Here is a 15,372-nt window from a genome sequence, read left to right as displayed (position 1 = left end):
CAGGTTCTTCATATCATAATGTTGCCATAATACATTAAACTGTTTACAGTCGTGTCATGTACCACCACAAACTTAGAATTGATCCTATGAACTTGGCAAGAAAACACAGTAATGCGAGTCACAACACAGAAGCCAATATGCCATCTTGGAGTTATGTATTCTTTACCCTTAAGTAGAAACTCAAGCATGTTGTACACTTCCATTTCCAGAAACAAGATTGCATACAGATACCCTGTCACTTCCACAAGTACTCAACTCGATTGCCTTGCCCAGCTGCAATCCTCTCGGGCTCTTAACAGCTTCCATAGCATTATTCCCAGCCCTGGCACCTACACCGCTATTCTCCAGGTCTCTCCCCAGCTTTTGCCACCTCTGCAGACTCTAAAACAAACTGAAACCTCTGTTTGGAGATACTGCTACCATTCTCCAGAAGCAATTTCTGAAAACAAACATGTATTTATCTTGTTTCCTGGTGCCTTCAATGCCAACAAGATCACCTTTTGGCTATGACCTTCCCCAGTACCTGGAAGGGGACACTTGTGACTTTACTCAAAGTATGCACCTGTGGTAATTTCAACTCAAAAGTATTCTGCAGCAACCACTCAGAAGAGAAGACTACAGCCTCAGCTGCTTGAAACTCAATTACCTAACCAGTGGTCATCAAGCCCTATAGATTTCTTCTAAAGATAGCCAAGGGAAAACAAAACTTTTGTCAAGAAACTGAAGTTAATTATTTGTGAATTCATTAATCCACAACACAGTTTTTAAAGCGTAGACCCACTTCCCTATCCCTTCCCTAAAGAAACATGGCAACAGAGTTGATGTATGTGCTCTAGCAGTTAAGCACACATCCCTTGTACACATTGAAGCATACGGAATCTGATCTGGAAGAGTACATACGGTTTGAGAACTACTGTTTTAACATGCAAATTCTCACTTTTACATTGCCTCCAGAATCCAGAAGTTAATAATCATAAAACAGACTGCCTTCATAAATGCAAACAGAGTAAATATGCAGTCATACAAGAAACCACTGAATGTCACAGAGAAATTAGTCACCTTATTAAAAAAAAAGCAGCATTTTCCAGGTTATTTGCTGTATTAGGATTGGCTAAAATCCCATATACCCAATCGGTTACACCAAGTCAGCCCCATCACCAGTGAGAAAAGTGCACTTGTTTGCCTGTCTTTTCAAAAGGTTCTGTCCACTCAAAGCACAGAATGTAAGTAGCAGGTATATCCTTTGGCCTTTAGCATATCAAATTTCTCCAGTTCCCTATTTATATTTTGCCCTTCATTTGTGGCTTTACAGCAAAGGCAACTTACTCATGGTCAAGAATTAAAAGCCTCAGATTAACACTGTATGTCTTCACTCAGTAGAATACAGCCATCTTCTTCCTTAACTATACATGAGCTAGCTATGTGCCAAGTACATCTGCCCTATACAAGTTATAAACAAGTGGAATTTGTCTATAAACAGACCATAATTTAAGTACATTTAATCATGTCAAACAAAATCATTTGTGAACAGCTGTGACATTAAAAAAAAAAAAAAAAAAAAAAACAACAAAAAAAAACAACCACCTAGCATCCTACCCCTATTTAATTTGTTCTCTTTTTGGGAGAATCAGATATTTAATCATTTTTTGTGCCCACTGTTCTGAAGGCTTGAAGCTATGATTTTACTTAGTTTAAAAAGAAATGTTCACTCTATTGACTTTAAAGAAAAATACTCTCAACTTCTCAATAAACTAAACTTTCTCAGCTGAAGCTCTACCCAGACCATCTGGGTATAAAACAAGACCCAAGATTATATAGACTTACCATACACAGAATCACATACAATTACACATTCCAGTAAAAGCAAGCAAAGTCAGTGTAACTAAGTACATTTCAAAACACACTGAAAACAAGCTCTGGTTATGTTTCTAAAAAAATCTGAAGTAACTGCAAGCATTTTATACAGCATCATCAGTTAAGGCAGGTAATGGATGGCAACACTGATGCAAACAACAAAAAACACCTGGTTGATGTTACTCCTTTTCTGATTGGCATACATCAGTAGTTTTTAAAACCCAAAAATTTCCACAAAAAATCAGTCAGAAAAGCTTTAATAAATGTCCTGGTATTCAAAGTCTAAAATTTTAACTGTCCAGTAACTGGGTTTGTGCAGTTAATTTGTAAGCTGAACATGTCTCTCCATCCTATCATTATCTATGTGAAATTCAACCAAATCTTACACAAGTGTATGCCTCCTTAATTTCCTTTTTTTAGATTTCCCAATGGCAGGCAAGCACAACAATGTTAATAAAAACCAAGCTGAAAAAGGAAAGGATCTCTGCTGCTCTTGGGTTTTATCACTTCCTCAAATAAGCTATAATAATTATCAGATGCTCTTTGTTTTTATATAAACAGTTTTAAAATGCATGGCTGGTAGGGTGTAGCCATACAAAATGAAGAATTTAACTCCAACAGTTAACACCAACTGTGGCTGTTCAATAAGAAGTTTCTTATTTCCTTTTTTGTACACAGCATCTGTCTGGAAATATGTTTGACATGTTAAAGAAATGCATGTGCTTACATAATAGTATATCCTGTACCATACAAACAGAAAAAAAACCCAGGCAAAAAAAAAAATCACTAGCCAAAAACAAGCTACAGTTTAAATACAATCTTTCCAATTGCTTGTTTGTTTTGTGTTGTTTTTTTAAATAGAAACAAAGACACAATAAATGTAGCAGTAGTCTAACCAATCTTACCTTATTGACTAGAATGCTAATTAAAGAATTTGCAGTAAGTCCTTTGGCTTCACAAGTTAACTAGAGAACCCACAGGAGGATTCCTTCTGTTAAGTGTTCTTTCTGGGAAGCAACTAGAAAAGAAGATATTTGAGTTTTATCCAGCACTAGTAAGGACCAGTGTCATTTTTTCAGTTAAAACCCCTCTATAAAGGATACAGAAGTGAAGAAAGCAATTCCTACAACACAGACTGAAGTTGCAGTGTTTCCACCTGCAAAAAAAATTATGCTTAGAGATATCAGAGAGAAAAAGAGATGAAAATTCAGGCTTTTCAACTGAAGCGTCTCCAATATGGCAGAACTGTCTCCCCTCTACATAACAATGTTTAATACCTCATTAAGTATTTCAAGCTAAAGGAATGAGATGTATATTGTTACATGTACATGACCCAGTAAAACGTGAACATCCCTATTGCATTTGGTCCCTCCTAGCTGAGAACACAGGAAATTACGGAACAGCATCAGCCAACACAACAGCATCAGCCAACTAAAAACATTAATAATTATTATTAATTAATACCTGCCTTGCAGAAATAGCAGTCATTACAAGCAAGTTTACAATACTGGAGTTGCTAAAATAATATTGACATGATGTGTCTATCAGAAACAACCGTGAGTAGAACAAAACTTTCATATCAACCGGTGTGCTTTAAGTCTGTTTTGCAAACAGAACTAGATGGTAATGTTTAACAACATAAAAATAAATGGGCACTGCACATCTTCCAGGGCTCTGCCAACAGAGGCAGCTAACAGGTCTCACAGCTGTTCACACAACAAAGCTACAATGGTCCCAAAACACAATTCTAACTTATGTGATATGTTACAGGGTGAAGTCTCCAACACCAGCCAAAACAACACATCGAAGATCTCCCAAGAACTGCACAAGGAGGATGTCACTATCCAGGTACTGGGCTGCAAGAAGCACTTGCAGCTCCTTCCTGGTGCTGCTTACAGCAGTGGCCTTCTCTGAAGGGCTGAGCATCCAGGTGAGGAGGGGATGAACACACTGCACAATAGGAAAGATAAACAGGAGGTCCTTTGAAGTCCGCTGCTTTCTGAATAATGTTTTGGGAAGACTTGAGGCTCATCCAGTTCTCAAACTATTGCACTTTCCTGCTTAATCACTTGGACACCAGACACCAGTGACACTTCTAAAAAGCTATGCCTGAGCAAATCAAGAGTGACTACTGGGCACTATGAGCAAGGGTGAAGAGGCTAAGGTGGCATTTTTATCTCTCCAGTTAGAAGCAAAAGGCTCAGGGTCAATGCATCCAGAGGGTCAATATGTGGTTATTAGCAGAGACTTTATTGCTATGACCATGGGAACCTCTTTCAGGAACAAGGACCCACCTAATAAAGCACGGCGAGAGTTTCTTTTGTCACTGAGCACATTAACCTTGTTAAAAGACTTTAAACTAGGCATGGCGGAGAAGGGTTGTCACACTTAAGAGAAGTGAAGACATGGGGAACACATGACGGAAGGCTCCCACACTTCCCCTGTGAAAGAGGCATGGCTGGGGGTCCATCTTAAGATCTTGCACACAAGCACAACAGGAGGACGTAGTCCATGCACTGCTGCAGAGCTACAACCTCACAGGAGTTGCAGAGTAACAGCAGGACAACTCCCATGGTTGGAGTACTGCAAAAGATGGGTACAAGCTCCTAAGAAAGTTAAGGAGCGTGGGTTTCAATCTGAGCAAAGGACTGGCTACAATACTGCTCTCCTTGGAACATACACTCTGCTGAACCTATTGCTCACAAACAAGGAAGAGCCAGACACAGATGTGGAAGTCAAGACCAGCCTCAACCACAGCAACCATGACATTATGGAGTACAGAGTCCAGAGAGAAGTGAGAAAGACAAATAGTACAGTGCACAGTGCAAGACAAAGTACATACAGCTAAGACATGGCGCTTCAGGAGAGCAGATTTCAGCTTTTTCAGGACTCTTCTTGGTAGAATCTCCTGGAAGACCATGGAGGTGAATGAAAAAGCTTGTGAGAGTTGTCTGATCTTCAAGGACAGCCTCCTCAAAGCACAAGAGGGACTATTCCTGCATGCAGGAATTCAAGCAGGCCTGGTAATGGACCAGCATGAAAGAAGAGGGAACCTGCGACTGAGCTCAAATGCAAAATAGAGTACATAGAATGTGGAAGCAGGAGTGGGAGGAATATACAGACATTATCTAACCATGCAGGGGTGGACTTAGATAAGCCAAAGTTCCACTGTAGTTGAAACAAACAATGGATGTGGAGAGCAGTACAAAGAGAAGAAAACATTTATTTTTTTTCCTCCAAAACTGAAGTTATACAACAGAAACAGAAAATAGATCTTTGTACAAAAGGGCATTATGTACATTAGCATCTGGTACACACACTTTTCTTACAAAAGTAAAAGCAAAATCTGAAGAATAGGAGCTTTTAAATGTGAATCTGAAGTCTGATCAGTTAGCAATAAACATGATTTTACCTTACCGGTTGTAATAGCTTACTCATAACCCTCTCTAAAAGAAATCACACATGCTTCTGCTTGGCATGACTTCCAAGATCCAGAACACAGCAGCCTGAATCTCTTGACATGGCAACAGAACTTTTGCCCTGAGAAGCAATCACTTCCAGAAATGGACACTATATGAAATTCTGTTATAACACCTCTATGAACACAGGTATGCTTTAACCTCTTTCTGCTCTTTGGTAACAAATACATACAAACAGGACAGCCTGATTAGAGATTATCTAGTGGTCTGATTATACTTTGCTAGTGAAACAGTCACGGGATTCAGAAGTGGCACTTTTTGTTGAAGCAAATTCTTAGCTTTTCCTAGCAAAGAATAAAATACCACCACCCTTGCCATAACCTATGTATTGACAATCACTTTGCTGTCTTTTTCTTCATCCTAGAATAGACCCCAGGCAAGACACAGCCAGCATATATTTATCAGATACTAGTCATGGAAAATGCAGAGGAATCAGCCTAGTGCAACTATGAGCAGGGGGTAAAAAATAAAATATGTTAATTCTTGACTTTACAAAAGTGTAACTTTTCCAAGACATGCTGTCCACATATACACTCTTAATATACACATACACCCATAGTGGAAAATAACTGGCGGGGGGGGATCTTAAATTTTCACGTGAATCCTCATTTTTGCCCAGCTAAAAGCAGCCCTCAGCTAACAGATCCTCAGTTGCATAGCTGCACTGTAGAAAGAACAGTAGCAGAAGGCAGAGTAGGTGGTCAAATGGCAGAATTCCAACATACATAAGGTGGTGGGACAATGGAGGACACTGCCCTATAATTCCTCTCTGCAGCCTCCGCCCACATCCCTCATTCACAGGAAGCTCCACTTTGTTTGGAGACAGACTCCAGAAACTGTTAAACAGAGGCAACAGTTTGACAACAGGTGACTGATCTGGAAACTTTTACTGAAGACTCTCTTTTAGTTAAAAAAACAACTTCAAGTCTGTTTTTAAGTTTAAAAATATTTTAGTATTTCAGGACACTGACTTAGCCTTACTGCCAACAAAGCAATCTAAATGCCTTCCGGCAAAACTATGCCTATGAAAAGTATTAGTACTTGTTCTATATAATTTGTAGTTTATTTAAACTTCCAAAGTTATTAAGTAGACACAAAATAAGAATAGAATAATATACATATATACACATACATATAGATATATCTCAGCGAAAAATGAGTCACAGGAAACTTCAGTATCTCTCACAGAAAGAATATAGGAAAGAAGGCAGCACACCTATATCTCAAAAAGCACCATGTACTGAAAGAGTTCAAAATAAAAAACTGAATAAGGTCCTACTCTTCAAGTTGACGTTGTGTTCACCAAGAATAATTTTCAGTGATGAAGACTTGAAAGAGCGTGGGGCGGAAAGGGAAGATCTATCAGGAATGTTACTAACTACAAATGCAGGGGGGAAACAGTCAAACTCTAAGAAAAACATAAATCTACCTTTTAGAAAAGTGGATGCTGAAGGAGGATACAAGATAATGCAAGTACAGCATTACAAATACTTCTGCTAAAATAGGACTTGCTAGAATTAACAAGCCAGAGGTGTTCCAAGGTTATGAAACATTCTAGCATTGCTGAAGTGAGACAACTTGTGCAAGTATACCCAAATAGGACAAGTATTCCATTACATAGCTTTGAGTCAATTTAGTTTAAGGCCCTGGAGCAGGAAAACCAGTATCTGAGTTAGAGCCTTTCCTGGGCAGGAGTCACAGGAGCATCCAGACTGTCATACAACACTACAGATTCCAAAACAGTACGCCAGGCAACACACTGTGTACAGACTCACCTGACATTGGACAATTTACAGGAATAACTGCAATTCCCATAAAGCAGAAGGATTCATTTTTTTTTGCACATTTGTGAAAATGGAATAGCCTTCCTGCTGTGCAATCCTGGCATGGTTACTGGAAGAATAAAACATTTAGTCTTCCCTGCAGATAAAGAAACTATAACTCTTAGTCATACTCTAAAGACAAAATGACAAAAACTTCAAGGAACAAAGTTTTCAAAACTTATGTAAATAGGTGTGCTGCTATGGAACTAAAACGGCTCCATCTACTGGTTAAAATACACTTTTCCTTTGCTATGACCCTGCTGCAGCAAAGTTAACTCCCAGTGAAACAAGGAACTCTGAGGGTGCAAAGCACAAGCTAAGACACTCTTACAGATAATCCCTTCTAACAACCATTGAGATATGCTGGCAAGGTAGATTTGAGATACTTGCGTAACTGATGTTTATTCTCAGCAACACAAAAAGGAGCTTCCAAGATGCCAGGACTTTCTAAAGGCAAATTGAAAATAATGTAACATTTTCATTTACTGCCAACTGTGAAAAAGTAAATTTAGAAATACATATTTAAGAACATTGCAAGATCATCAGTAGAAGAATCCGTTTCATTTTTGCATTTGGACATTTAGAGATATACAGGGTTAAGCAGTTTGTGGAGCTCTTCTCCACCTGCTTACTTATAAACAAACACCTCATCTGAATCTCCCTATTTGTATCACTATTTCAAAACATGAGCTAGACAGCTATCTGAATTTCAGCCAAAAACTTGACATGTCCCTAAACTTTATTATTCCAAAATATGCCAACCGAAAAGCACAGCAATATTCTTTGGAGATCTTCTCTAGCTATGTTCGAGAATAATCCAGTTATACTCTAATTTTATTAATCACTATTTACAGAGCAGTTCTATTTACTTAGTACACTAAAAATGTTAAGTAACAGATATCCTTGTGTAAAGGTTATCAATATTCAAAAGCCAACGACAATCACAGTGATATTTCACCATGCTTCACCTACAGAAGCAGATCAGTCACATGGATATAAGGCAACAACTATTAAACTTAGTACACCCTACTGTTTATTTTGGACAGCAAATAAAACTACTGCAATGAAGCCTAATAAAAGTTCTCAGGTAACACAAGTTTTTGACAGCCATGGTAACTTTTTAAGAAATCAAGAAGACTGACAGCACATACACTCAATAGCAGCTTACAGTACTTCAACCAAGAGGTTGAAGTACTGTACAGACACTGCTCACAGCCCACTGCATGGTGAAAGTTATAGAAGGTGTGCACCCTACCCAAACAGCACAATACAGAAAACCAGCTTGTCTCTCAAAAGTCATAGATTCAAGTCTGCAAGGCTGCCAAACTAGAAAATTCTCTCTCATCAGGGCTATTTAGCTAGGGCAGTGCCACCATCAGTGTAACCATATTGCTTTAAATTGTGGAGAGCATGTGTTCAGCCAGATGCCTCGCTCTTGTGGGGGAGGACAGTTTCCTGCAGAGGCCTCAATTTGCAGTACAAACATATCCTCAGCTACCCTTGTCCAGACATAAAAGGAAAACACCTGTTCGAGCTTACTATGTTAATATGAAAAATTTACATGTACCAGCATAATATTCTTCGGAGACCTGTCATCTGACTTACCATCACAAAAGCTACATGTCAAATAAGGCGGCCAGTAACCACAAAAAAAAAAAAAAAAGAACACTTTCCACTATTTAATTTCTAAAACAGTAAGTCATCCAAGATATGTGGAAAGATATGACGTCAGTTCTGTAAAACTTCGTACTGATGCTACTTAACATTCGTATATATGAAGTGTCACCAAGCTAGACTAAGACTTACAACCTATTCTAAACTGAATTGTTTCAATAACCTTACTAAGCTACTTGAAATGCAGTTACTGGACCAAAGCGTAGTTCAGAAACCATGTGTAACAGTCTAGCTGCCACCAAACACCTGTCTCTCCCCTGAAATCCATTAATGAAAAACAGATTTTCTTAAAAAGAAAAAGCACTTTGTAGTTTTGATTATTAAATCACTTAAGCTGTAAATACCAGCAGCTTCTGATAATTCAGATATTTCCCACCAATTTTTGTATATTTTTGCAATTCAAGTGGCTCCGACTTCTGTTACCTTATACTCCTACAAGCCTTCACGGGTTTTGTTATGTATTTGAGAAGCTGGAGTACCAGGCACTACACTGCTGCATCAAAAGATGCATCAGTATAAAGGAATGGGCAGACGACATTGAGGCAATAATGTGTTGGTAAAATGGGCTCAGCCCAAAGCTGTCACTGAAACACAACCACTATTGAACAGGGTAGTATAAAACCCATCTGATAAAAGTGCCTGCACAGCTGCTAAAAAAACAGACGTGGTACCACGTAGCCACTTCAGAAAACGCACAGGGACACTAATGCCCTCTTCAGTGAGATATGGCAGACTACATCACTTAGTGCTTTGATTAGGAAAGCCAGAAGGAGAATCCTGGAAATATGCCCTTCATGAACAAAAGCCACTTTCAGTTCTGTCATCATCTGCAATAAAATAGTGATAAAACCAGATTTATTTCATTGAAAGAAAAAGAATACACAACGAAACATAAACCCATTAGTCAGCCATACTGCATGGTCTACGGCCTTGTGAACATTTTATGATACAAATGAAATAATATCAAATACTAAAAGTTTTCATCTTTTTTTTTTTTTTTTTTTTAGGATTACAAGTATTTTGAAAATATTACCTGTAAAACATCTGGAGACAGAACTGCAATATACATTCCTTTAAATGCTACTCAGAGGTGTTGCAAAGAAACCCACAAAACTACCCAGTAGCGAATACCATAATAACAAAAGCAAGAAGCTAGAACCAATATCACTGGTATCACAGTATCAAGCATTTTAATACCTTCATTGTACCTGTGAAACTCACCACTATATAGAAAGCAACATACTAATATGTTCCACTCCTATTAAACCAAAAAAGACCGACCGAAAGTAGCTGTTGAGGGAAAAGGAAAAACAGACAAGCAAACAGCTCCTCCTTCATTCACAACCTCCTCCTTTCAACTCAGACTTCCTGAGGCTGTTGCTCATAATTTACTAACCTCAGTCTATCTATCCTCCAATGCTTGTCCATCCTCCCCTTCAATCAACAAAAAAACTTGTGTACACATTGTACAGCAAGTATATGTATGAATTCCATACACCAAGTGAAGAGCCAACCCCTTTCATTCCAAACCTAGAGCCCAACTGATTTGACCATGTGCCTCCTCATCCATCTTCACTTGCCCCCTCCACAGGAGCTTTATAAAGCCTTACATATCACTGCCCCATAATCTCTACGAGACTGACAAGTCCTAGCCTGTTCAGTTATTTCTCATCTAAGAACTAATTCGTATCTTGTTGCCCTTCAGTGAACCTTTTCCAGTAATAATAATGATAATAATAATAAGTATCTTTTCTAAGCTGAGGTGTAGAACAGCTCACAGTATATAACGTACCAAAGAAACATGGATTTATGCAGTTATATCTTTTTTCCCCATTATGTTTTCTACTCATCCCAAGTGTTCTGATCATTGGCTGCTCTCTGGTTGCAATAACTTTTTCAGCCATCTGACTCTGATGTATACATTGCCACCAAGTAATCTCCTCAAAATACCAATGTCCTAAACACATGAGGATTCTCCTCTTTAAGACCAGACCTAAAATACAAAATAAGCAAGTTTATACTTTTGATTAAATGAACTGGGAGAGGAGGGGGAGAAACTGACTGACAGAGGTGCTCTTCCACACAAGAAGCACCAGAGGTTGCTTATTACATATATCTAATATACTACATATAGTAATACATAAACATGGAATCACCTGATATACCAATATTGGAGGAAGGAAGAAAATGAGATGATTTGATGTTCTTTGTTTGATCACACTTCTGTATTTTTAAACCACAGCACTTTTCAGATTTAATATACACTTCCTACAAAGTTCTCCCATCTGACTGAGATTTTTATTTCTAAAAAAACTATGCACAAGTAAGCAGTTCCAACAAGCTCTGCTAGCAGGAAGATGGCTTGTACTACAAGAAGCACAGGATTAGAAAAATTAAGTTAAACTGCATTGTCAAAAATACTCATATTTTGGATTATCTCTCATGTATATAAAATTACACCTCTTGCACACAAAAACCACAACAAATCCCACACTGCTATACTATGTAACTGCCTGTCCTTTCTTTAAGCCTTTATATACTATGCAATCAGCATGTTCTGTCCTTTCTTCAAGCCACTTACTTCATGAGTTTTCCCTAGAAATTCCTTTTTTCTAATTCCTACCAATCCTTCTGCTCTCTCACTTTTCTAACCATCTCAGCTTTGTTTTGGCTGCAGTTACCTCCTGAAAACACTCCGCCATGGTGACTAGGTGTTGCTGTTGCAAGGAAACCAACTTGGACCACCCCACTGAGCACCTCTGCTCAAAACACCTATGCTAGAAATGACTGTTTAGTAGTACAGCAGCTCATGCATCTGTCCCAAAAGCCACTAGTTAATTTCTATTACAAAAGAACCTAACTGATTCCTGCCAGGCCTGGCTAATGTGCTCAGGGCACATTAACCTTCATGATGTCTGCAGTTCTCTTTTCAGTTGGATTAAACTCAGGGTAACCATTAGCATCGTTCACTTCAACCCCACACACATGAAGCCCAAAGCTTTTGCAACTTGCCCCCTACAGCCTAGCATCTCTTTACTATATGGAAGTGTTGTCCTGCCTGCTAAGAGATACCTCCTACAGAGAGGCAGGGTACATTTAACATAATTTAAACATACCAGTCTGCCCTTTCCAGTAATTAATCTTGAACAAGCCAACATGAGTTGGGAATGTGCTTTTTTTGAAAAGGGACAAGGTGAAAAACAGGCCTAGAACAGACCTACAGAAGTTTTAGAGGTGAGCACAGATGTTAATTTTCAAAGCAAATGTACAAGGATTGTACTAATCCAAGGAATCTGCAAAATTCATGAACCCCTATGTTACCAACGCTCCTGTTATAACAAAGGAAAGTCACACTAAAGTCACATTAAACATACTGATGTCACAGGAAGCTAACACTTCATTATACTGCCAATTTTATCAACTGTGACTCAAGTCTCTCCTTGAAAAGCAGCAGAAAGATGATGAAAACTCACATGTTTTCAGCGTTGTCTATCACAGTACTCTTTGTGTCACAAACCACACATCCCTCCTCTTCAGGCACTGAAAACAAGTCGCTGTGTGACACCTTTCTGGAAAAGGCCCTGAGGGCGAATATCAGAGCAAGGGCTCAGAGGCTCATTAACAAAATCCAGACCTTGAGTCATCTGAAGGGAGGGGAAATTACAACTGTGGAGCCACATGTATTTTTCAGTAGCACAGGAAGTAAGGCAACACATGTCTGCTTTACTGAGCCACCGGCCAGAGAAGGAAATGAACCCAAACTCCGTACTTTTGTCCATGTCCCCCCACCAAGACTAGAAACCCGCCGTGTAACCGCATCCGCCACCGGGCCGGGCTGCGCGGTGGCTGACCACGAGGCCGAGGGGAAGCTCGCCGCTTGCCATGTGTGCGCACTTCTCCCTCGCCCAGGAACTCGTCAGCGAGCGGGGCCGGGGGCAGGGAGAAAGGCGAGGCCAGGGGCGGCCTCACCGCCCACCGCCGCCAGCACAAGCCCAGCGGGGACATCACAAAGGAAAGGGGGGCCGGGGTAGGCGCAGTCGCTGAGCCCGCGGCGCCAGCAGCCAGCGGCGGAACAAAGGCTCCGGCTCCAGCCGCGCCACCGCCCCACGAGGCTATGGGGGGTACATGACCGCGCTCACAAGGCCGGTACGCGGGCACACCTGCGCGAGGGGCGACGGAGACCCCGGCGCTCAGGTACAAGCGGCGCTTCCGCGTCCTGCCGCAGCCGCCGCGGGTGGGGAGCCCGAGGAGGGTCTCGCCGCACTCCGATAAAGCCGAAACGGAGCGGCCCCAAGCACGGCGCCAGCGGCGCTGCCCCACGGCGGCGCTTTGTGCTCCCCACTACCACACACCACAGCTCTCCCCACCCGCGGTGTTACCGTGGTGAGCAACGGTCTCATCTGCTCGCCCGCCCGCTCCTCTTCCATCGCGGCCCCGCCGAGAGCGGCTGGGAGAAAGGCGCGGAACGGGATGCGGACGGCGCGCCGGGAGCCGTACTCAGCTGGCGGAGGCGGGAGACGCCGGTTCCCTCAGGACGGGGCGGCCACGACTTCTACCTCCGCACCGGGGGGCGGGGGGGGGCTGAGCCCAGACCGACTCGGCTCGCCGGCTCCCTCCCCCCCCGCCCCCTGTGAGCGATGGGCAGCTCCGCCAGCCAATAGAAAGCAGAGACAGCGCCAGGCGCGGCCCACCCCTGGTGCGGACGGGGGGGATCGCTGGCGCGGTGGTGGGCGGGGGGTGCGCGGTCCCACGCGGAGCCGCGTGGCGGGCTGCCCGGCCTCGCCTCAGCCGTCTGACGGGACGGGCCTCGCCGACCGGGCTCTGCCAGCTGCCTTCACGGGGCGGCTCCAGGCCCGGTGGCCTCCGTGCGGGACAGCAGCGAGCTGCCAGGCGGGGAGCGGTAGCGCTGCCGGTGAGGACGGCAGCTTGGCGCTCGCCTCGCACAGCACCCTTTTCTCCCTGGCCAGGCTGTGACTACGCACGCTGAAATTTTCCATGCCAGCTGCCTGCCTGAGGCTGATTTTATTTTAGAGTTAAAAAAAAAAAAGTTAAGAATAATTCAGTCATTTCCAAAATTAATATTATTTGCCCTTGTGTAAATAGTCCAACAATCCTTTATTAAAAAGGCGGGGGGGCAGGGCGGGGAGGAGTAGGGTCAAGGTTGTGCTTCTGGCTGCCTCTGCAAAGCTTCACTCCAGTAGAAGTTCTTTAGACAGAAACAGCTGTTTCCACTTGCCTAGCGGAGATAACATCTGCCTTGTCTGCCTCTGTGAAGATTACACCGTCCTCCGACACATTCAGCTCTAAACCACCTTGTGCTGATAGAACTGAGCACCCACAGGCACAGCAGATGAACTGTCTCTTCAGGCTTCCCGTGCGTAAGATGCTTAATACGCCACCTCGGGGCTTCTCCCCCTAACTAGACCTGCTGCAGTTTGCGGGGGGAAGGTGTATGCTGTGGAACCTTTTTTCACCCCTGAAGGCAGCGCAGGACTTCTGGATGAGTTGTCAACAAAGCTCTACCACCATAAATTGAACAAGCTGACATGCACCAGCAAGCGAGAGGTGCCACATAGCTCCACAACAGCCAGTAGTGTGGACCACTTTTGGAATGCTTTGGGCTTAGTGCTTATTTGGTAGGTACAGCATGGGAATACTGAATAGCTTGGAAGTCAGAAATAGCAGTTATTTCACTGCAGGCCCAGTCCCAGCTTGTCTTCTGAAACCAACAAATTCTGGATAGGTCACTTAAGAGGGGCAGAGCTTTCAGGATCAGACTGGGATACAGGAGGTGCAGTGCAAAACAAACTGCAAGCTGACTGATACAGATGTAACATACTCAAGACAGATTGGGGAAGGGGAAAAGAATTGGACTGGGTCTCAAGCAAGCCTGCTCACATGGTGATAAGAGAGCTGCTGGTCCTATCAGTAGCTTTAGAAGCAGTACATGAGAGGAATGTGTGCATCAGCAGACACTATGCTGGACTAAACACTATAAAAGGAGGCTTTGCAGAGCCTGCAGACAAAAAATGTAAACCTGGCTGCAGAGGCAAACCAGGCCTTTCCTGCTGCCTGCCAGCAGGAGGCTTACATGGCGTTAGAAACCCCCTTGCTTTGGAGGCTGGCCACAGGATAGCAAAAGGCTTGGAACCTTTGAGCACGGGCAGGAAGAGATCGTTGTTGACCAGTGGTCCTCTCCATGCTTGCTTTCAGGAAAGGCATTGAGAGACAGATCAGTCTTGCAGGTGGAAACAGTTCACTGTTTCTCTGAACAGAACCAAGTGTCCTGTAGAGAACAGCAGGTGCATGCATTGTCGGATGGCACTGGGCACAGATGCGATCCTGTCCCCAAGGCCAGAGCTTGGCCTTACAACTTGGCAATACAAGTTGTTGGAGGAAGCTTTCAAGTGAATGACTTGGCATGGGTCTACAGCAGGTCAGGATAACTCGTGCTTTGAGGAACATGTTAGTAATGTAAGCTACACCTGCACAAAAATAATTACCTTGATACAAAGTGCCTTGATACACCTGCAGTATAACTG

At 42.4% G+C, this 15,372-nt stretch overlaps 1 protein-coding gene across 6 annotated transcripts in view; it reads right to left on the bottom strand.

The window, feature by feature from the left end:
• SLC4A7 (solute carrier family 4 member 7) overlaps positions 1–13,446 on the bottom strand; it is an 85,952-nt gene extending 72,506 nt beyond the window's left edge. For all 6 annotated transcript variants that reach the window (XM_061362654.1, XM_061362658.1, XM_061362660.1 and 3 more), the window contains exon 1: positions 13,210–13,446. In XM_061362654.1, the coding sequence (XP_061218638.1) occupies positions 13,210–13,257 (48 nt within the window). In that variant the 5' untranslated portion in view covers positions 13,258–13,446. The remainder of the gene's footprint in view (positions 1–13,209) is intronic.
• Between the last annotated feature and the right edge of the window lie 1,926 nt (positions 13,447–15,372).

Source organism: Neopsephotus bourkii, unplaced genomic scaffold (assembly GCF_033783945.1).
Source record: "Neopsephotus bourkii isolate Nb327-2 ecotype Australia unplaced genomic scaffold, CSIRO-AGI_Nbou_v1 NB_1132, whole genome shotgun sequence".
Taxonomy (NCBI): Eukaryota; Metazoa; Chordata; class Aves; order Psittaciformes; family Psittacidae; genus Neopsephotus; species Neopsephotus bourkii.
This window is presented reverse-complemented; position numbering and strand designations above follow the sequence as displayed.